Source organism: Schistocerca nitens, chromosome 9 (assembly GCF_023898315.1).
Source record: "Schistocerca nitens isolate TAMUIC-IGC-003100 chromosome 9, iqSchNite1.1, whole genome shotgun sequence".
NCBI lineage: Eukaryota > Metazoa > Arthropoda > Insecta > Orthoptera > Acrididae > Schistocerca > Schistocerca nitens.
The window spans coordinates 350915528-350939882 of NC_064622.1; the positions used below are offsets into that span (position 1 = coordinate 350915528).

The 24355-nt window shown below is 46.3% G+C and overlaps 1 protein-coding gene across 1 annotated transcript; it reads left to right on the forward strand.

The window, feature by feature from the left end:
- Window positions 1–8029: 8029 nt before the first annotated feature.
- On the forward strand, window positions 8030–24120 carry LOC126203268 (arrestin homolog). Its single transcript, XM_049937522.1, has 8 exons — window positions 8030–8227; window positions 9853–9974; window positions 10921–11052; window positions 14562–14768; window positions 19122–19310; window positions 19912–20100; window positions 21644–21812; window positions 22894–24120. The coding sequence occupies exons 1-8, from the start codon at window positions 8161–8163 to the stop codon at window positions 23040–23042; spliced, it is 1224 nt and encodes a 407-aa protein (XP_049793479.1). The 5' UTR covers window positions 8030–8160; the 3' UTR covers window positions 23043–24120.
- Window positions 24121–24355: the final 235 nt, after the last annotated feature.

Sequence of the window (24355 nt, forward strand, 5' to 3'; positions counted from 1 at the left end):
TGCAGTTATACGAATTGAAGGACGTAAGAGAAAAGTAGTAGCTGAGACGGGAGTGAGACAGGGTCGTAGTCTATACCGTACGTTACTCAATCTGTACTTGGAGCAAGAAGTAAATGACATCAACGTGAAATTCAGAAAGAGAATTAAGATTCGGAGGGAAGTAATAAAATTTGGAGTTTGCAGATGGCAAATGGCAAAGAACTTGGAAGAGTAGTTGAACTGAATGGAAATCATCTTCAAAAGACGTTAAAAGATGGCCATCAGTAAGACTAAAACAAGGCTAGTGGAATGTACCGTAATTGAATCAGGTGATGCTGAGGGAATTACACTGTCCGATCAAAAGTTTCTGGAGACTTCTATGAAATGCTAAGTTGACCACAAGACGTCACGAGAGGCGGACCTGCCAGCATAAAAAAAGGAGGTGGTGAGGGAGTGTTGTGTTGTCACTAGAAAAGTGTAACAACGGAATGGGTCCGTGAGGAGAGCTCCCGATTTCGAATGTGGATTTCATTGGACGTGACACGAGTAAAAAATCCATCAGGGACATTTCAACCATCTAAAGGCGCCCAAGTCGAATGTTGGTGACGTGATTGCACTGAGGAAACGCGAAGGAACCACCACAGGTAAATCAAGACCAGACAGACCTCAATACTGATAGACAGGGACAGGGGCCCACTGTTTCCGATGTGATAGTGAAGTGGAAACGTAAAGGGACACGTACAGCACAAAAGCGTACACGCCGACCGCGTCAGTTGACTGACAAGAGACCGCCGACAGTTGAAGAGGGTTGTAATGTGTAATAGGCAGACATCTACCCAGACCATCCATCACACAGGAATTCCAAACTGCATCAGGATCCACTGCAAGTACTATGACAGTTAGGCGGGAGGTGAGAAAACTTGGATTTCATGGTCGAGCGGCTGCTCATAAGCCACACATCACGCCGGTAAATGCCAAACGACGCCTCGCTTGGTATAAGCAGCGACGGTTGAACAGTGGAAAAAGGCCGTGTGGAGTGACGAATCACGGTTCGCAATATGGCGAACTGATGGCAGGGTGTGGGTATGGCGAATGCCCGCTGAACGCCATCTGCCAGCGTGTGTAGTTCCAACAGTAAAATACGGAGGCGGTGGTGTTATGGTGTGGTTTTCATGGAATGGGGCTTGTACCCCTTGTTGTTTTGCATGGCGCTATCACAGCACAGGCCTAAAATGAAGTATTAAGCACCTTCTTGATTCCCACTGTTGAAGAGCAATTCGGTTAGGGCGATCGCATCTTTCAACACGATCGAGTACCTGTTCATAATACACGGCCTGTGGCGGAATGGTTAGACGACAATAACGTCCCTGTGATGAACTGCCTTGCACACGGTCCAGACCTGAATCGTATGGAACACCTTTGGGATGTTTTGCAACACCGACTTCGTGCCAGACCACACCGACCGACATCGACACCTGTTCTCAGTGCAGCAATCCGTGAACAACGGGCTCCCATTCCCCAAGAAACCTCCCAGCATCTGACTGAACTGATGCCTGCGAGAGTGGGAGCTGTCATCAAGGCTGAGGGTGAGCCAACACCATATTGAATTCCAGCATTTCCGATGGAGGGCCTCACGAACTTGTAAGTCATTTTCAGCCAGGTGTCCGGATACTTTGAATCACATAGTGTACTTTAATTGCTTAAAACATGTTTTCGTTTTGCAGAACCGATTAAAAATGATGTCAAAAGTTGTTGAAACTTGTTTGAGCATTAGAAAGATCTGTTTTCTACTCTGGCTGCTATATAGTCACTATCATTTACACGACGATCAACTGATTTTGTCTGTTTGCCTTTTTCAGGTGCGTACTCCTATACTCGTAAATTTACACCGTCAGCCTTTGTGGGAGTATATAAATGTACATTTGCCAGTTTTATACGTAAGCGCTGTCGTAATCAACACGAATAAGAACAACGTTCTACCATTCGCCTATGTTCTTACTAACGTTTACTATTGAGCCGAGTACGTATTTTGTGGTAAGGTTTTATGGGACCAAACTGCTGAGGTCATCAGTTCCTAAGCCTATGCACTAGTTAATCGAACTTAAACTAACTTACGCTAAGGACAAAACACACTCCCATGCCCGAGGGAGGACTCTAACCTCCGACAAGGGGCCGAGGGGGGGGGCTTCGGGGGGGGGGGGGGGGAGCCGCGCGGACCGTGGCAATGCGCTTCAGCGCTTCAGACTGGACTGCGCGGCTACCCCGCGCGGCGATTACGTATTAAAATGGCATATGTATACACCCACGAAGGGTGATGATGTAGCTGGCGAACATAGGATAGGGTACTTGCAAATGGGAAACAGTCGATGTCGCCTTGTTATGGTGTAAATAACATTGTTGGTAAGTGGAATTGTCCTTCAATAAATTTATTGCTATGGCTCTCGGAAAAAAAAGACTTATGAGAAAAGTGCATAACACTGGGACCAAAACTTCCATAGCAAGTCGAATATACATTACTAGAAGCTTCAGCTTCTGGCGTATTAGTGCTTGCAGGAAAGAATTTGCCAGTGAGTTGTGTCTGTGTGCATATTACAATAACGGCAGGTATGGTGGCAGATGCAGGTTAGAGCAGTGGCTGCGGCGGCGGCGGGCTGCGAGTCTGCTGGCGGGTGAGCCACTGGGAGGTCCGGAGCCAGCCCGCAGTGGGCCGCACCAGCAGCAGCAGCACCAACTGGCCGCCTGTGTGGTCCACCGAGTGGCGGCAGCGGCGGCTACTCACGGGACTTCAGCAGGCCTGGCATCGCGGCGTCGGCAGCGGTCCTCGCTGGTCGGTATATCGATCTCCAGTCGACGGCGGCAACACGCGTCACTCGTACCTGCACCGTGTGTGATATCCCTGCAAAAGATGCGAGACGGCGGTTTTAGCACCAGCGCAGCGTATCACAGGTTCAGTAGTTTGGTATGGGGTGGGTCCACAGTCTTCATATAACTAACAAACCTGGCCGGTTCCGCTTGCGGCTGTGAAATACAGTACCACAACACCAAAAAATAACTAATGTAGAGTCATGACATTTCGGGAATTGTTTAGGTAATATATTTAAGTGATAACATTGCAAGATCACAGGTTAATGCAAGCCCGAGATAAGCCATTGCAAATTTGAAATACTGCTACATTCATAACCGGTGCAACCGCCAGACTGTTGAATACAAGCATGCTAATGTGTTTGCATTGTGTTGTATAAGTGCCAGATGTCAGTTTGTCGGAGGGAGTTCCATGCCTGTTCCACTTGATCGTTCATTGTTGGGATGGTTAATGCTGTTTATGGTTGACGCTGGAGTTGTCGTCGGTGATCGATTGGAGACAGATCTGATGAACGAGCACGCCAACGCAACATTTTGACGCGTTATCCTGTTGGAACCCCCCTCCCTGGAATGTTGTTCATGAATGGCAGCACAACAGGTCGAATGACCAGATTGACGTACAAATTTGCAGTCAGGGGGCGTGGGACAACCTCGAGACCATAGCTCCAGGTGTACGTCATGTGTATCTAGCAAGCAGACAGGTTCCTGCAGGACTTCAACTGCTCTCGTTCTAACCAACACGCATCCATCACTGGCACCGAGGCAGAAACAGCTTTCGCAGACAGCACAACAGACCTCCACTCTGCCCTCCAATAAGCTCTCCGTTGACACTAATGAAGTCGTAAATGGCGGTGGTTTGCGGTCAGTGGAATGCACGCTACAGTGCCTCTGGCTCTAAGCCGCCCGTCACGTAATCGATTTGTCACAGTATGTTGTGTGACTGTTGAGCCAACTGCATCTAAAATTGTTCCTGCAGATGCAATTCGATGTGTCACAGCCATACACGGAACACGATGGTCTTCCCTCTCGGTAGTGCCACATGGTCGTGCGGAGCCCGGTCTTCTTGCGACCGTCCATTCACGAGACCACCGCTGCCATCAATCATGAGTGGGTACACTCCTGCCAAGCCTTTCTTTAGAAGGAACATCCAGCGTTTCGTAGCCCTATTACACTATCTTGTTCAAACTCAGGGAGGTGTCGATGATGACGTCTTTGTGGTCTTAAAAGCAATCTTGGCTAACATCAACTTACCACGTGCAAACTCAAAGGTAACTAACGCTCACGATCGTTACGTGTTTTAAAGCGAACGTGATTTGCATCCTCATAGTGGCGCTACTCGCCACTCTCATCCGCCTGCTGCGAAATTTGAATAGACGCCATCTTTCAGCTGGAGAAACACGTCTATCAACTTTCCTTTTTGCTGTTGAAATTTTTTATTTCATTTTATGTATTCCAGTATCACAACGCGTGTGTAACAGAGCGCATAGCATCACATTCTATAGCATCGATCGTCAAACATTTTTGCTTAAGAGCCAATATTGAGATTATAGGGCAACATGTCGGGACTAATCGAAGGGTGGTGGGGGGGTGGGTGAGGGGAGTGTAATCGCAGTATGGTTATTAATAGAAGCTTACCACTTAAAAATTTTGAATCCATATGTTATAAGGTATCACACCTAACATTTCAAATGAAGTAGTAAATATTACCCTGGAACTACAAGCACTTTTCTGAAGGCTAACATAGAGACCAATTTTCCATAACTAATCGGGTACTATGGCCAGTGCCTTCGCAACAGGATGCCATGTTTATTGTTCTGATTTCCGGGCACATTTCTACGCATCTACTTCACGCCCTACTATCTCAAAGAAAACCAAAGGACTGCGGCACACTGCTTTGATCTGACTTTTGTTTTAGGTCATCTGTAACAGAAGGGAGGTGGTTTTAAATAATATAACTTTATTAATTTAAAATTGTCACGGTGGGTGATGACGGCTTTGCATATATAAAAGGATGCAAAAGTCAGTCTCATCTGTAATATGTTGCGTGGTGTATGGGAGTAACTAAGTCTTACTGGTGTGAACACCTCGGCCCCCTTTTCTCGACTAGTAGTATGGACACTTTCCAGGATCGGGAGCCATGTCGGCATTAGTGATCCACAGGAGAAACTATCGAACTGAAATAAATAACAAGGAAGTACATTTTCAGGCCAAAAGACGATGTTTAAACATTGATTTTGTACGAATTCCTACTCTTCACACAAGAATAACACAAATGACTTCTCTTACGTCATATGACACAAGGAAAGAGATTGTACTGAAAAATAACGGAATAAGCTTCATCTCACTAACAGAAACGGCGATGTATATCAGAAGTAGGTTGACCACTTCTCTGCAAGCAGCAGCATTGTTCAGAGCAGAAAATATGTAGTGCCAATTCACCCGGCCTGGCCACTTTACCACGCCTTTGCCTGTCGATCTTACTGTTAAGTGTTAACATACAAAAATTAGTGAGTTGTATTAATGAGTAACAGTAACTGCAGTAAAAGACACGATTAGAAAAGTTTACTAAATTTTTTAATGTCTTTTTCTTTTACTCATTGCAATGTATTACAAGAGATGTAATTTGATTTCGTATTACTTTCTTCCAACATGTACCGCATTTGAAGGTGGTAGTCTATATAACGCGCGTTCACGGATCCATGTTACTTCTGTTTGACTTTTATACAAAGCAGCAGATCGGTGCTATAAGCACATGCGCGTGGATGGTCACTATTGGAAAAGAGAAACGATAAAATAAATTCCCCCCTACCATTTGTATAAACCCTGCAGTGACCGCGCTACATACTATCCTGACCCTGACAATTCATTTGCCGGACATCCACAACTGCTGCTAATTCTTTTCCCCTATGAAATAAACCCGCTCCTGTTGAACTTGACAAATCTCATTTTTTTTATAAAGTCGTACACACGGGCTTTGGTGTGTAAATCCCAGTTTCAGGCGCTTGATTGCGTACGAGAAAGTCGTACCAGTCATGTAAGATACCAAGCAAATTTATCAAGTAGCGTGCGTGTGTGGTATGAAAAGGGTCTCTGAGTTAACCAGTGCTACAGCGGGTAAGCGAGTGAGCCCGGACCGCCGCATATCATGGAAAATCAGCAAGACCTGTTCAACAGACTGGTTGAATCACAAAACCTTTTAATATCTCAGCCGCACAGGTTCCCGCATGCTATTTGATAAATTCGCTGGATTTTTTACATGACTGGTACTACTTTCTCGTATACAACCGAGCGCGTGAAGATGGGATTTATATCGCGAAACCCGGCTCGTGTGTACGACGTATCCCAATAAAGGATTTTCCAAGTACATCTGGAGCGGATTTATTCATCATGAAAAATTAAAGTTCAGCACATATTAAAATATTACTGTCTCCGTAACTATTTTTATTCGTCAGTGTACAATAAAAATGCACTCTTAAGAGGCTTTTAATGTTAGCTGCCGTTTCTGGATTGTACTGTTAGTCGCTAGAACCGTATTACACTGAAGCACCAAAGAAACTGCTATAGGCATGCGTATTCAAATAAAGAGATATGTAAATAGGCAGAATACGTCGCTGCAATCGACGACGCCTATGTAATACAACAAGGTCTGGCACAGTTGTTAGATCGGTTACTGCTGCTACAATGGCATGTATCAAGATTTAAATGAGTTTGAACGTAGTGTTATAGTCGGTGCACGAATTATGGGACACAGCATCTCCGAGATAGCGATGAGGTGAGGATTTTCCCGTACGACCATTACACGAGCATACCGTTAATACCAGGAATCCCGTAAAATATCAAATCTCCAACATCACTGCGGCCGGAAAAAGGTTCTGGATGAACGGGACCAACGACGACTGAAGAGAATCGGTCAACATGACAGAAGTGCAACCTTTCCGCAAATTGCTGCAGATTTCAATGCTAGGCCATCAACAAGTGTCAGTGTGCGAACCATTCAACGAAACATGATCGATATGGGCTTTCGGAGCCGAAGGCCCAATTGTGTATCTTTGATGACTGCACGACACAAAGCTTTACGTCTCGCTTGCGCCCGTCAACACCGACATTGGACTGTTGCCTGGTCGGACGATTCTCGCTTCAAATTGTATTGGGCGGTTCAAATGGGTCTGAGCACTATAGGACTTAACATCTGAGGTCATCAGTCCCCTAGAACTTAGAACTACTTAAACCTAACTAAACTAAGGACATCACACACATCCATGCCCGAGGCAGGATTCGAACCTGCGACCGCCACGGTCGCGCGGTTCCAGACTGTAGCGCCTAGAACCGATCGGCCACAATAGCCGGCCGTATTGAGCGGATGGACGGGTACGGGTATGGAGACAACCTAATGAATCCCTGGCCCCTGCATGTCAGCAGGGGACAGTTCAAGCTGGTGGAGGCTCTGTAATGGTGCGGGCCGTGTGCGCTTGGGAGTGATATGGAACCCATTATACATCTAGATACGACTCTGACAGGTGACACGTACGTAAACATCCTGTCTGATCACCTGCATCCGTTCATGTCCATTGTGCATTCCGACGGACTTGGGCAATTCGAGCTGGACAATGCGACACCCCACACGTCCATAATTGCTACAGAGTGGCTCCAGGGACACTCTTCTGAGTTTAAACACTCCCGGTGGCCTCCAGACTTCCCAGTATATCTGGGATGCCTTACAACGTGCTGTTCAGAAGAGATCTCCACCCTCTCGTACTCTTACGAGTTTATGGACGGCGCTGCAGGTTTCATGGTGTCAGTTCCCTCCAGCACTACTTCAGACATTAGTCGGGTCCATGCTACGTAATGTTGCTGCACTTCTGCGAGCTCGTGGGGGGCCCTACACGATATAAGGCAGGTGTGCCTAATATACGGCTGACAACCGTTGAGCACCGAATACTTTATTCGGGCGGCATGCGGTGCACGGGCCGCAGTTTGACGACCACTGCTCTATAGACGCTCGCAGCAGAGGCTGTGTGCGACGTCGGCTGCCCTGTGGCTGCCTGAGGCGCGGCCGTGTGGCGGAAGCCCGGCGCTGACCCATCCCTCGCCTTCATCCGGTTAGCGCTGATCCCGTTTGCGGCCGTCATCCTGTTAGCGCCGCCAGAAACCCTCGCTGCCCCACTATATATGCCGCCGCCGGCCTGCACACGCCGCCCTCACTTCTGGTGGGAACATCATCTTACATCAACAACCTCTTTGGTCTCTCTGCTCAACGACACAGCAGCCGCCACCAGCAGAAGCAGCAGCAGCAGCAGCAGCAGCAACCACCAGACAGACATGATACCTCTACTCTTCGTCGTGTACGTCGTCGCTGTAAAGGTCTTCAAAAAGACCACCCCTAATGGTGAGTAAAATGACTCGTTGTTTTTCGGACGCGACGACATTTGCATCTAAAACGTGCGAGAAAACTTCATTCCTTTCGTCTCATATCAACTCAGGAAATCAGTCATTCGATAAAACTGATCGGGAAATCTGTATGCCATTCCCTGTAAACTAAGAAAAAAAATCACATTCGCTACTGTTTCTTGCGTACTCATTCAGCTTTTTGATGTGACAGCTTCATTTTAGGTCTACTCGAGCCATTTGAAACGAGTCGCTGAAGCTGGAGACAAATGAAAACTTTTTTTTCTTTATTTAAGAAAGAGCTCGGGAAACTCAGTATAATTTCTTTAGAGAATGGTTTGTGTGGCTCAGTGTTTAACAAGACTGTTTATTGAAACGAAGTTCTTGGGTTCGATTGCAAATATGCTCGAATTATTTGTTTCTCCCCTCTTTGTGATTTTTTACTATGAAGTGTGGGGAAGCCATCGGCGAAACTGTACGAATGTAGGTGCAAGAACCATTGAATCGGAAGTCGTGCTAGTACAGTCATTGCAGATATTCAACGCTAGATTGGGAAGTTAACATGAAGTTTTGTCCCGTCTTATCCGTTTAAATAACCTAGCACATGAGCCTTCGTAAATAAAAGTATTTTTGATGTACGTATGCAGACTCAAGCGGCGAATGACAATCTGTACCAAGGCCGGGATTCGAACCCAAGTCTCCTGCTAACTAGGCAGATCGCCAACCATTATGTCAGCCTGGCACAGCACGGACCACGCTAGCATGCCTCCCTCTTCTATCCAAATTCCCATTCAGCCTACTTGTGGGTTGGAATGAGGAGCAAGGCGTGCTAGGATAGTCTGTATAGTTGTGTAAAGCCACTGTGCCAGGGTGGCGTAGTGGTTGTCGCATATGCCTGTTTAACAAGACACCAGGGTTCGAATCCCAACCCTGGCACAGATTTTCATTCACCGCTTCAGTCTGCATATATACATTATAGATGTTCGAGACTTGAAAAGGTCTCTGAAACAATATAGGTTCATTTGATAAAAGTATTTTTCCTAGCTAAAAAAAATGCACTGAAGTCCAGATATAGAGCAAGTAAATCGACTCGTATATGTTTTCTCTTACAAAACTGCAATCCAGCATTTCTCAAGTCACAAATGAATGACGAACATTTACAGTTCACGCTCGGCTGCATTTTCTTATATAAACTGAAACTTACTGCAGTACATCATTCGTTCTTTATTTAATGGCAGCACCGAAAACCTTACTCACTTTCTTAGAGCACTTATTTTAAGAATACACGCCAGTGACACTGATTTCTATATATACTTCTGTCAGATTCTCAGTTCGCGCAGTACATGCTCGAACAGTTCCAGAGATCTCATTTAGAGACACAGTACAGTAGGCATTGACTGTCAAGAAAACTATAAGGGAATTTCTGATCTTGGATAGCAAGACGAAAGCCACGCACTCATTCACAGAAACTAAGAACTAAGCGCGAATGAATGTCACTCTCTCCATCTTTGTTTAATGAAGTGAACAGATATAGTCTATTGTAAGCACACAGGGTTGAGCTTTGTATAGAACTTCGTGGAGGAGAGGAGAGATTATTCGGACATGCCTTTCTTTTCTGTTTTTCAGGCAAGGTCACCGTGTACCTTGGCAAACGGGACTTCATCGACCACTTAGACCATGTCGACCCCATCGATGGCATTGTTGTCGTCGACAATGACTACCTCAGGGGCAGGAAGGTCTTTGGCCAGGTAAGTACACAAACATCATTCCTGAGAACTTGAAATTAAGAAGAAAATCTTTATCCCTCATCCGGTGCAATCAATTGGCTGGCTAATTTCTTGAAATACAGTAACAGTATCAGGCCTGCCTTGGAGGTAACGTGGAATCTACTACATAAACATAAACAGTTCAGAGCGCTATAAAATGTAATGTAGTTTTTTCTTTTCATTCGGTTCAATAACATTTTGTTGCTCGTAACGATGGCAGTAACTTCACTGCGGGAATTAACTGACGCTAGGAAGATAAGACGCTCGTAATTGAAGGAACAGCTAACCATTCAGGTTCGAGCCTGCTGTACCTGTAACGGCCCATTATAATGGTGTTACGATCCCTTCGCTTTTAGTAAAAATAGTTGCATGAACAGATCAGCGGCATGTAATCATTCGCGTTGTTCTTGTAACAACAGCTGCAGATCATTACTACGAATTTAACTGCACGAAGTTAGGGATTTCCCACTGTTGTCAGTTACAACAGGCGGCGTAATTGAGTGAGATTTCCCTACGATGCTTGCAATCATTATCGGCAAGTCACCGCATGAAAAACTAAAGATAAACACCAGATGATTCAGGATGTTTTACCTTCCGCAGCTGAGTAACATGAAACAATAGTCTACGCAGGAATTAGTTACACGCCAAGAATCCCAGTGTCTTGGTGCTTTTCATGTTATTGCTAGAATTGCTCGGTTGAGTATTTATTATAAGAGTTGTCAAAAGAAAAAAATGGGAGAAGATTTCTCAGTCGATGAATGGTGAACTCCCTCCCGCCACATCCTTAAGTTACACGGCATTGGCTTTTCCAGACTAGAGGTTTGGCTTTTCGAGCTGTTTGACAGTCCTCAAGTAACCACTAATGTTTATTTGTTGTTGTAACGGATGAATGTCCATCGATCTGAATCGATTAATTTCCTCTGTGCAGCTGACGACGACCTACCGATATGGACGCGAGGAGGACGAGGTTATGGGCCTCAAGTTCACCAAAGAGATGGTTCTCACCAAGGAACAAATTGTACCGCAGCCAAAGGAGAAAATGGAGCTCACACCAATCCAGGTGAGCCTTGCATTTTCCATATCCCGACGTCCAGCTGACGATCAACAAGAATCAAATTAATGATCCACACATTTTACCACCTTTCTCTCTCCCAACCGGACTGCTGTAAGTATCCGCCACAACAACTGTTCATTTCTGCCTTCATGTAGATTCAGTACTGGAGAAAAATCCGTGTACCGCCAGTCCTGGTGGACTATTTTTCATTTGGAAAATTTCAAGCTAATAACTACAAAGTATTCTTCAAATATCCCTCATACATTGTATAACTGCCCCATAATTCTAAGTACAGACGGATTCAGTATGTCACAGATGTTAATAACACGTTTACAAGGTTCTCAAGACAAAGGTCTCACATACAAATTACAAAGACTCCTTTCTGTGGAACGGTCGAGCCATAACGGCCGTTGTGAATATGATATTTATTTCAAGAAGCGCTTTTCGGAAACATATGTAGATGTTCGTAAATTATGTTGTCATGTTTTTGCCTTAGCAACTCTTTATCTGAGAAACAATGAACAGCATTAAGTTGAAAAATTCTTTCGTAACTTTTAAATACAGAAATGAGTTTTCTCGATCTATAAAATTGATTTGGTAATGAAGTGTGATGTTTGTAGCGGTGTAGATAATTGGCCATTACTGTGACAGTCTAAGAGAAAAAAGTAAGAGTTCGGTAGCTGGATGCAGCACCTGTAGAGGTGGCACTACTACGTTCTCGCTGAAACGCATTGTTATCACGTCTGTGTGTCCAGTAGTCATTTCGTTTCACGTAGGGAATACAGGATGTTTCACACGAATTACCCAGTTAAGTGACAGACGCATCACAAGCGCATTCCTTGAAAAGAGACACCTGCAGTTGAAACAATATTTTCTTGAAATCGATTATACTTACATGAGATAAACATCGAAATATAATGAAAAATAAAGCTTCAAGGAAACGAGGTTTCATTGGAATAGAACTCTATAAATCACCTGAAGCAGCCACAATTCCTCAGCCTCGCGTAACTTTGAAGAGTCCGGAATTGTTGTAATAACCCTGATGTAGTCGAAGAATTTTGCACACGCCGAGAAATAATCAAGTACAAAAATGTATATTGCTTGTGCGACATGCACCTCGATATCTGAATGCCGAGAGCAGGGTTTAAGACGGCGGTGTACCTTCATGCAACTACACCACGCATTAGTTTGCTTCAGTGTAGGACCACTATTTTTCTCAATATACACTCTTGGAAATTGAAATAAGAACACCGTGAATTCATTGTCCCAGGAAGGGGAAACTTTATTGACACATTCCTGGGGTCAGATACATCACATGATCACACTGACAGAACCACAGGCACATAGACACAGGCAACAGAGCATGCACAATGTCGGCACTAGTACAGTGTATATCCACCTTTCGCAGCAATGCAGGCTGCTAGTCTCCCATGGAGACGATCGTAGAGATGCTGGATGTAGTCCTGTGGAACGGCTTGCCATGCCATTTCCACCTGGCGCCTCAGTTGGACCAGCGTTCGTGCTCGACGTGCAGACCGCGTGAGACGACACTTCATCCAGTTCCAAAAATGCTCAATGGGGGACAGATCCGGAGATCTTGCTGGCAAGGGTAGTTGACTTACACCTTCTAGAGCACGTTGGGTGGCACGGGATACATGCGGACGTGCATTGTCCTGTTGGAACAGCAAGTTCCCTTGCCGGTCTAGGAATGGTAGAACGATGGGTTCGATGACGGTTTGGATGTACCGTGCACTATTCAGTGTCCCCTCGACGATCACCAGTGGTGTACGGCCAGTGTAGGAGATCGCTCCCCACACCATGATGCCGGGTGTTGGCCCTGTGTGCCTCGGTCGTATGCAGTCCTGATTGTGGCGCTCACCTGCACGGCGCCAAACACGCATACGACCATCATTGGCACCAAGGCAGAAGCGACTCTCATCGCTGAAGACGACACGTCTCCATTCGTCCCTCCATTCACACCTGTCGCGACACCACTGGAGGCGGGCTGCACGATGTTGGGGCGTGCGCGGAAGACGGCCTAACGGTGTGCGGGACCGTAGCCCAGCTTCATGGAGACGGTTGCGAATGGTCCTCGCCGATACCCCAGGAGCAACAGTGTCCCTAATTTGCTGGGAAGTGGCGGTGCGGTCCCCTACGGCACTGCGTAGGATCCTACGGTCTTGGCGTGCATCCGTGCGTCGCTGCGGTCCGGTCCCAGGTCGACGGGCACGTGCACCTTCCGCCGACCACTGGCGACAACATCGATGTACTGTGGAGACCTCACGCCCCACGTGTTGAGCAATTCGGCGGTACGTCCACCCGGCCTCCCGCATGCCCACTATACGCCCTCGCTCAAAGTCCGTCAACTGCACATACGGTTCACGTCCACGCTGTCGCGGCATGCTACCAGTGTTAAAGACTGCGATGGAGCTCCGTATGCCACGGCAAACTGGCTGACACTGACGGCGGCGGTGCAGAAATGCTGCGCAGCTAGCGCCATTCGACGGCCAACACCGCGGTTCCTGGTGTGTCCGCTGTGCCGTGCGTGTGATCATTGCTTGTACAGCCCTCTCGCAGTGTCCGGAGCAAGTATGGTGGGTCTGACACACCGGTGTCAATGTGTTCTTTTTTCCATTTCCAGGACTGTAGATAAAAATGAGCTAATGGATAACGTCGGAAATCCCATGAGTCTCTTCGCGGATGATGATGTTGCGTACAGAGAAGCCCCAATCCTAAAAAAAAAAATTGTAACGAAATGCAGGAAGAGCTGCAGAGGACTGACGCATATTGCGTGTAAGTAGGCGGGAAGACCCGGTATGTTTGATTACATGATTGCCGAACAATCCCTGGAAACAGCCACACCCATTAAACATCTGCTATGATGTGCAAGGACCGATTTAAGGCGGTATGACCACATAAAACTAATCGTACAAAAGGCGATGCCAGGTAGAGAGTCATCGGAAGAATCTCCAGGAAGTATGGTCCACACGCGGTGCGTGTGGCTTACAAACCCTCGTTCGACCAATTCTTATCAGTAGGTCCATACTGCTTAAGATCGACAGTGAAATTAGAAAAGAAATAAAGGAGAACTGCGCGTTTCCCCACGATTTCGTTTAGTGAGCGCGGTGGCTTCAGAAAGGTGCCCGTTCAACTCCGTTGGCAGACGCTACAAGAGAGGAATTGTGCATTACACTCTGGTTTACTGTTGAAATTCCGAAAGCACATTTTCCTACAAGAGGCAGCCAACATACTGCTCGCAGAAAGATCATTAGAGAGATTCAATTTCGCACGGAAGCTGACCAACAGTGGGCTAGAACCGCAAAGGCAAAAAGTGAGAGTGGCACATGAAGTACCCTCCGCCAGATAACGCAAATTGGTTTGCGGAGTACAGATGTAGGGAGAGATGTAGACAACTGAAACCCCTCTCCATTCTCCTGCCATCGCTGACGTTTCCTCGCTTCCTCGACCAGCACTTTTAGCACGCCCTCTCCAGATGCTCGCTGGTGTGTCTGCAGGAGCGCCTCATGAAGAAGCTGGGCCCGAACGCGTTCCCGTTCACCTTCCACTTCCCGGCGTCGTCGCCGTCCTCCGTGACACTACAGCCGGGAGACGACGACCAGGGCAAGCCTCTGGGAGTCGAGTACTCAGTCAAGACCTGGGTTGCCGACCACGCCGAGGAGAAGGGCCACAAGCGATCCGCCGTCACTCTCGCCATCAAGAAGGTAAGTTCGACGGCCCAGCGTCCTCAACCAGCGGTCCATAACTCTACAAAGTGTCTCACTTAACTCCCCAAAGAAAAACTTGCCCAGAACCTCGACAATTGGGGCAGTTAGAGGTGCTCCACTAAGGAGGGGGGAATCACTCGATATTTGTACAGCACACCGCCATGTCGTCATCGTCAAATCGTAAATGATAGACAACCTTCACACAACACTGTCCCCCCCCCCTCCCCTACACACACAAAATTTCACTCGAATTACCTCATCTGATGGCGTAACAACGGAGTAATGCAGAAACGTCCTTCATTTTCCAAGGTACCGCATCTCAGTGCACAACCGTGGTAAAATTAGCGTCCATTTGGCACCAATAATACACAAACATATATATATATATATATATATATATATATATATATATATATATATATATATAGAGAGAGAGAGAGAGAGAGAGAGAGAGAGAGTGAGTGAGTGAGTGTGTGAAAAATAGAGAAAAACAGGAAAACAGAAAAAGAGAAACTTTCGAAGAGGGGAGAAGCTCCAAAAATGATAAAATTTGAAAGAAGAGAAAAACTGAAGAAAATGGAAAAATTAGAAAAGAGAATGAAAAAGTCAAAAATTAAAAAAAGATAAATTGATAAAGAGGAAGAGCAATAAAAATTATATCTGCAACGTAACATATGCAGTATTTCCTGTATTCATAATCTGTGGGCAAACTGGTGGAAGGGAGTTTTTATATGATCCGATAACAGCAAAGGACCGCTGCGTGTAGAGAAGAGTACTGGACTAGATATTGAACGAAGACAACAGAGGATATGCCACCAACGAAGAGACTGATATAGCAATCTTTTATCCACAGGCGATTTTAAAACATTTTAAAATACACCGCAGTTCTACTGATCAAGCAAGACTAAGTCAGCGAATATGTGACAAGTTCTCATCGTCAAACTTCCGAGAACAACGGGCACATTTTTACGGCTCAAATTCCTCGAGCTCTCTTTTCTTTCGTTTTTCTGTAACCAATGTACGTCGCAACAGCCGATTTCGTTTAAGAGACACCAGACGAACGTAAAAATACTGAAAATATTTCCCCTAAAGTGGAAAAGCTGGCAACGAGGAAACCGTGCGATGCCCAAAAAATTTGGTTGGCCCCAATTCGCTGTAATTGGATAAGAGAAGGAATTTTGCGGGTGAGAAATGGGCTTTCTGCCGGAAAGAAGCCACCGCGGACGGTTTAAATAGCAGCGGGCGGCGCGTCTGAGGCCAGACAGCCGCCGACGCTTCGACCGCGGCCACGAACCATCGCGGCTGTCGGCTGGGCCGGCGTGGCGCGGCGCCATGTTCTTCATGAGCAACGTGTCCGAGCGCCACGCTTACGGCGCCCGCTCGCAGCTGCAGAACCACTACAAGAGCTCCGCCCTGTACGTGCGCAACAAGAGCAAGAGCAACCAGGTGAGCCGGGCACCACAGGAGAAGCCAACTTGAGTGCCAACTGGCTCTCCGTGTAGCGCTCAGCACTTCGAAGAACACAAACACGTTGCTGGGTGGCTTCGAATATACCACAGATGAGTCACAGCTGGAGTCAGTCGGGTCCTACAGATTCTAGGGAGGAACCAAATGTGATGCTTCAACCTGCTGTTAGGCTACTCAGAGTGAAGCCTTGTATGGAAGAGAAAGGTAGGAATGGATGCTTTTGAAAAATCGTGCTACAGAAGACCGCCGAAGTTGATATGGGTAATGAGGAAGTTCTAAATCGAAATGATGAGAGAAGAAATTTATGGGGTGATTTGACCGGAAGAAGGTATTGGTCGTAAAAAAAAATGGAAATGATCGTAGGGCATTGTTGGCAGGGAGGCCCCATGCGGGGGAGTTCGGCCGCCGTATTGCAAGTCCTTTACAGCTGACGCCACTCCGGCGACTTGCAGGTCACTGATAATGAAGGACACACAACATTCAGTCCCCTGCCGGGAATCGAACCCGGTCCCCCTGCGTGGTAGGCGGAAACGCTAAGGAGGCGGACTATATTGGTCGTTAAAACACATCAAGAGGCATCAATGAATAGCCAGCTGGGTAATGGAGGGAGGTGTGGGGAGTGGAAATAGCGGAGAGAGAGATAAAAGTTGATGTTGATTGCAGTAGGTAAGCAGAGATGAAGAGGCTTGCACAGGGTAAACTAGTGTGGAGAACGGCATCATACTAGTCTTTGGACTGGACTACGATAACAACCAGTACAACAGGTCCGACTATCTACTAATACGAAAATAGCAGTGCTTGTGTTATTGAAAAGTACAATGCAATGTTGATTCGGCCATGCATGAATGTATGAAGCAACTTCTTAACATCACAGGCACTGCTATTTCCTATTTATTCTCCAATACCCGGCCCTCTACTCTCAACAGATATGTCCTTCCTGAACGTTAGTATTCGTGATATACGAGTGCAGGTTATGACACATAGATGAAGACATATGGAAGTTCAGGTCCGGCCGTGATTCGTGCACGGGCAGCCGAAGCGGCGAAGGCGACAACTCGCATAAAGCTGGAAATCCAGGTTCAAGTTCCAGTCCGTCATTCTAACATACAGCTGATAGTCGTCCATTTTCTCAATTGCAAAAGCATTTCTTGTATATCTACTAATAAGTAGGCCTGGCACTTTATTTACTCCCACAAATTTGTAAGTCCAGAATGACTCCAGCTGTAAGGAAAAGTCTTCCCACCAACAATGGATACTGCTGCTTTGGGAGGGTCGGGGGGGGGGGGGGGGAGGGGGGGGGGGAAGTGGCCCACCTCGGCATACAGGCAGCCATAACACATCGGATAGTATCAGTGGAGTTGCAGAGCAACATATGGTCCTTGAGAAGTTAAACAGCTTTTTCAGTAGTTCCAGGGGTAACAATGTGGACGACTGACTAATCCGGCCATGTAACATTTGCCGACATGCCCTTACAATCTTGGTTCTGTGACTCGTCTGAAAGTGAAAATACAGCATTATGTAGCCTGAGGACCCGCAGAGCTAATATATATACGGCTAAAGAAAAGGATGATCAGTTGAACAGAAAAGATGGTCTGATGGGATTACGTTTTTCTGGAGAAAAGGAGGGGAAAATCAAGATGGGCTGAGGTGTGAATTGAAGTTTGTGTTAGGGAGGGCATTGGACTGAGGTAGTCCGTGTAGCTGTGATCGCCACAATAGCAGGGTGGTGTAGTGGATAATACATCTGCCTAGTAAGCAGGTGACGCGGGTTCAAGTCCCAAAGTTGGCACAAATTTTAATTCATACTTTAGCTTCTTTCCTTATCGAAGAAAGAATAGTATCTTGAAAAGGGTATAATATCAATATCAACGAACCTAAAACAAGGGAAACGTAAATTTGTCGATTCATGCTGGTGAGAGTTGGTGGCTGCGTGTCCTTCCCCACGCCAACACTCTACCTGGGATGGAATTTGTGTACGCCATCTGTCTGCATCTGGAGTAAATCTCATGTTGAAGTGTGAGAATATTTTTCTATGTGTTTGCGTAGCGTGTATCTGAGACGGGAAGAGGGTACCATCCCAGTATTCACCTAGTTGGATGTGAGAAACCGCCTGAAAATCACAACCAGGCTGGCCAGCTCACCAGCTCTCGTCGTTAATTAGCGAGGAGAAGTCGATCCGGGACGGGTTCGCCTCTCTGAAGTGGCATGTTAACTTACTCGGTTATCCGGACGGGTCGCTAAAAGGTATTAGATGAATTTCGTTATTTCGGAGGCGAAATGAGTGATATTGCCATAAGGAAAGAGGACGTAAAATGCAGACTGGTGATAGCATGGAAAGGTGTTCTGCAAACTGAAATATCATAATACTGAGTAGAATCTGAAGTGTTAGGCAAAATGGTTTCGGCAACTACATGGCATAAGCTACTTTACGTGGTCAACTATAGTAATTGCATTGCGTGTAGCTCTCTTGAGGATACTACTGACTATACGTGAAATGACGCAGCGGTAGAACACTGGACTCCCCTGCTGGAGCACAATCGTTCAAATTCTCGTTTGGCGGCTGATTTAGGTTTTCTGTGGTTTCCCAAAATCGCTGAACGTAAATGACCCGATATTTCGTTTGGAAAGGACACGATCTTATGTCCCTCCGCATCTTTCCCCAATCTGAACTCGTACCTTAGGGTGATGAAGCCTCCGTTGATGGACTGTTAAATTCTAATCTTCCTTGTTTCCTTGATCGGGGGAGACCACATGGTTCTAGCAACACGACGTGACAAGTACTGGGAGGCCTTGAGTTGTCGTATGTTTCCCGGCATTATTATGTGACAGGTGCCTAGGACAGAGCACAAGAGAGTCATGTGGTGTGTTGTTTTGTTCCCACAGCTGCAATACGCGCCACCGACCCGCGGCCGCCGTCTTCCCAGCTCCCTGGTTAGCAAGGGCTTCACCTTCTCCCAGGGCAAGATCAACCTGGAGGTCACCCTCGACCGCGAGATCTACTACCACGGCGAGAAGCTCGCAGCCAACATCATTATCAATAACAACTCCAGGAAGACCGTCAAGAACATCAAGGTACGTACGTCGACTCCCTCCCTCCTTGTTGATCCATGAGGTAAGTTGGTGATACCTGCTATCCTCGTCAACACAGGAACCATACTGAAGCGGTGCCTTCATTACATACGTTGATTTCACTTTCATTTTCCATTGCGACTCTCGTATGTTTGTCTTGGTCTAGCAATGCGTAATTTAATCATTTCTGCTCCTATTAATCGACTATACATCATGTCTCAGCTCTATGGAAGTCAAACTTATCGACGTTGCCTCCAGGGAGCATTTTGCATCTAGTTCTGTTCAACCCCAGCTGCATAGGCATCTCACGATTTCATCCATACACCACTTCCCGCGTCTGTGAAGCAGAGGCTTCCATTGGGTCTTCCCCCAGCACTACTTTTCGTGTTCAGACTCGTGAAGCACATGTTCTGCCCATACAAACCTACATCCTTTCATTTCATGGACAGTGTTGCTGCATCAGTTCGTGCCATTCCTGGTCCTTTCATCTCCAGCAAACCGTATCTTCCCCATGACATTTCCTTCAAATGCCAAAAACTTCTCATCACCCACCTTGTACTCGAGGCCTGCGTGGTGACGCATCTGTTTGTGGTGTGCGCGGCAGGTGTACGTGGTGCAGCACTGCGAGGTGACGATGGTGAACGCGCAGTTCTCGCGACACGTGGCCAGCTTGGAAACTCGCGAGGGCTGCCCCATCACGCCCGGCGCCTCCTTCACCAAAGTCTTCTACCTGGTACCCTGCGCCGCCAGCAACAAGGACCGGTACGGCATCGCGCTCGACGGATACCTCAAGGTGAGTGAGTTCCCACAATGTCACATCTCGTATGGCCAATACACGGACGACAAAATCACGAAGGTACATTGAGACTGTCACAGTTCGTGGCTTTTTTTCATTGCCTGTTTCAAGAATCGTGTAACGCAGCGTAAGCGGGGTGTAGATATCAGCTCCAAATGAAACATTTTGGGTTTCATCTGATTTTCGACTTTTACGTTTGTCAATGATATTGTGATCCTGTCAGAGATGGCAAAGGACTCGGAGGTTCAAGTGAAGGGGATGGATAATGTCTTGAAAAGAAGTTATAGGATGAAAATCAACAAAAGTAACACTAGAGTAATGGAACAGAGTTGCAACAAATCAGGTGATGATGGGAAGTAGATTAAATAAAGAGACACTAAAAGTCTTTTATTTGGCAGCAAAATAACTGACGACGTCCGAAGTAGAGAGGATATAAAACTCAGTCTGGCAATATCACGAAAGGCGTTTTTTGGAAAAGTGAAACTTGTTAACATTGAATATAAATTCTTGTTGGAGAGTATTCATCTATAGTGCAGCCTTGTGCGAAAATGAAACGTGGACGACGAACAAGAAGAGAACAGAAGTTCTTGAAATGTGGGCTACAGGTTGAAGATTAGATGAACAGATGCAATAACTAATGAGTAGGTACTGAACCGAATTTGGGAAAAAAATTTATAGCACAGCGAGAGTAAAACGAGGGGGTAGCTCATACATTGGGACATCAAGGAACTGTCAATTTGGTAATGGAAGGAAGTTTGAGAAGTTAAAATTGTAGTGGAAGATCAGAGTTTGAGAAGTTGTGGGAGAGGAGACGCTTGACTGAGGTAAGAAGGTTCAAGAGGATATAGGAGGCAGTAGTTATGCACAAATTAAGACGCTTGCAGGGATAGACTAGCGTGGAGGGTTGCATCAAATCCGTCTTGAGCCTGAAGACCACAGTAACAAAGTTACTTTGACAGAATGGTAATTGTGGGGGAGGATTTCGTCATATTGACCAATTTCCAATGGCTGAGATCTTTAAACTCACAGATAAGAGGGTCTTAGTCCAAATTAAAATCACTTTTCTGTTTGAATGACTGTGGTATTGGCCTCTATCTCTGACTGAGAAATACTGGGACTAGGCTGTGTTCTGTTTTGGTGTCTAAAAGCAAATGCCCAGTAAACAGGGATGGCAGTCTGGGATGAACTGGTTCTTGGACAGAGTGGGGTAATCATACAGGATTTTCGTAGCCACCACTTTTGTAACACTGTCTGTTGAGGAATTCTGAAACAGACAATCATATTGGGAAAATAAGCATGTGAAGATAATGCATTGAGGATGCTTTAATAGGAGGGACTGTTATGACACACGAAGTATTGACCTTATATGACACTTATTGTCCTACTTGTGGTCTCATTGAATATTTCATGTTAAGTATGATGCCAGAGTGGGGGGAGATCTGAAAAGAGTGTCACCAGATACTAACTTGTCGGTCAACCAATGTAAGCAGCTACGGGACTGTTTCGGCGCCCTGACGGAGTTGGGCTGTACTTTCCACAGGACGACGACGTGAACCTGGCGTCTTCCACACTGGTCAGCGAGGGCAAGAACACCACAGACGCCATCGGTATCGTCATCTCGTACTCCCTGCGCGTCAAGCTCAACTGTGGCACCCTGGGCGGCGAACTCCAGACCGACGTGCCTTTCAAGCTGTTGCACCCAGCTCCAGGTAAGCCGGAGGGAACTTTCCTCTCACCTCTCATATCTACGTTAAATGTGGCCAATACAAGGGTCGGGCAGTCATTAACGTGCAGCCCACCGACTGTTTGCTTCGGTTTAAGATATTCTCGTCTACTGTCCAAGCTTTAAGATGAATAGCTCTGCAGTCGTGCGATGACGTATGCTTTGATGGCTCTACAATTATCTACTGAACTATATGACGTTACAGTGATGTTACCGGCTATTACCAGCACCGAGGGAAGGCAGTTAATTCTTTCTATGCTCAGTCATAGGATGTTAGGTTTTTACTTATTACTTCGCTCACCTTTGACCTCCATCAGGATCTTGCCCAGCAAAGTACTGTGGTCTTCAGTCCAATGTTGGGTTGATGACAGCTTTATTTACTTATATTATTTCTGGTCTATAATAAACATAAGGAAGATGCAATTACTATGTACATCCAAAAGTGAGTGAAATAATTGTTGATTGATGCCACAGCATCCGATATGTCACTTTATTTATATGAGATGGCCAAATGATCGCGTAACATACAACGTGCGAAAGCACATCGCTGCAGATTCTCTGCGGGCGTCGTTTGCATTATTACAACGGCGCCCATAGCAATTCCCAACTTTTAACATAATTCATTTACAATTTTCCAAACCTTTGGCTTCGTACCAGCGTATCATGGCCTGTGGAAACGTTCAGATTTCGATTAACATCTGAGACTACAATTATCTTGTTGGCATTTAATCTGTTTTTGACCTCTGCTTGTTTTCTTAGTTTTTGTGAATTGGACTAAACTGCAGGTTTCCATGTGACTAGATGGGCACCTTGTGTGAATGCTCTGAAAAGCTAATCATTTGCATATCACAGCATCTTCTTCCTGTCGGTGAACTTTCGCGTCTGTAGCACGTCATCTTGGTGGTGTGGCAATTTTAATGGCCAGTAGTGTACCTACTATTTACGTGTGCATGACACTTTCCATTGTTGTTCTTATTCAGTGACACACTTTTGCCTAAAGTTTTAATCATTACGTTAAACAGGAGTGGTCTGCTTACGGTATGTCTTTTTTTTTTCCTCCTGCGCAGGCACCGCTGAACGCGAGAAGGCTCAGGCCATCAAGAAGATGAAGAGCATCGAGCGCACCCGCTACGAGAACTCTTGCTACGCAGCCGACGACGACGACAACATCGTCTTCGAGGACTTCGCCCGCCTCAGGCTCAACGAGCCCGAATAAGCGGCGACTTGACTTCTAGTTAGCACTTCGTACCCCGCAGCCACCGGCGCTAGGCTGGTTCGTCTCTCCTCCCCCTGCACAGGTGTTCTCATCGATCGCAAGCTCATCCTCCACTCGCTTCCTCGGAACACTCTAGTGGAATCATCTCATTCACGAAGACACGCACCTGTCTTGTCACGATCTTAGGCGGAAGCACGGTAGCAGACTTTTAGCGCACAGAGTCGTAGCTTTACACGAGTAGCTTCATCTCTGACACATCCCTCCTCGACGCCAAGAAACGGGAGGATTCGCCCCTTTGGAACTTGTCTCCTCGGAGGCACTTGAAGAATGGCGGAAGAATTCCCGGCTACTGTTACCCACGACAAAAGGAAGCGCTCACGGAACCTTTACGCTCGCGGCGACCTGTTAGCATTAACAAGCGACATTTCGACGGCGGACTACGATTCCGTACAAAGCAGGAGTATAACCTAGCGCGAGTGGCCTTTCCGCCGGGCGGATTCTCCTTTGAATAAACCTCTGTCTCTTACGCGTAGGCTCCGAACGAGACGCGCCGTGGAACCCGGCGTGACAGTACATGGGCTTGTCTTTCAGCGCCCGTCGCCCAGCTGCGCAGAAAAAACTGCTCCGCAATACTTCACTAGGAATAAGGCGATAAATATTCTTTGACACCCCGTCCTGATAGTATTCCCTTAAACAGAAGGCAAGTGTCGAGTTGTGGTGGCTTTTGAGCGGTGGTTACCACAATGAAGCCATTTGCTTTTTATCTTCATAGTAGCGTTATGGGAGAGGCATAGGAATTTTAGAATTACTCCATCCCGTCCCTTAGACTTGATGCGGATGCGTCAGCTGTGACGATACGAAAGCGTCTGACTTCTTGTCAGCCCAACGTCACGCTACGGGCTTCGCGCGACGCGAAGGAAGAAAAAAGGTAAAATTACCTGATAGAAATCGGCAAAAAGGTGTATGCCGCCAGCAAAACAAAAACACCGAATCGTACGTCATCGAAAAAAAGAGACGGAGCCTATGCAGTAAAACGCAATATAACATTTCTCAAAAATTTACAAAAAAATTGAAAAAGTCGAATAAAATATTTGCAAAAAAAGTGATTTTTGGCATACAATAACGTTTGAGGAAGCTACTGCCATCTTAGCACCCACTTTACCAACTGCACCTGAGAACATCGTAGATGTCTAACGACACAGAAAGAAAATAAAACGTTATTTATGCCCCAATAAGTGAAACTTTCAAGGTAACTGAAGCGTAACTTATAAGCAGAGCAGAATAGTTGGACCACCCACCCCTTTCATCATCAT

Excerpts from the sequence above, each read along its gene's own strand:
- LOC126203268 (XM_049937522.1), top strand. The coding sequence starts at position 8,161 with ATGATACCTCTACTCTTCGTCGTGTACGTCGTCGCTGTAAAGGTCTTC. Across the intron at positions 19,311-19,911 it reads AGACCGTCAAGAACATCAAG|GTGTACGTGGTGCAGCACTG; the intron begins GTACGTACGTCG and ends TGTGCGCGGCAG. Across the intron at positions 20,101-21,643 it reads CGCTCGACGGATACCTCAAG|GACGACGACGTGAACCTGGC; the intron begins GTGAGTGAGTTC and ends TACTTTCCACAG.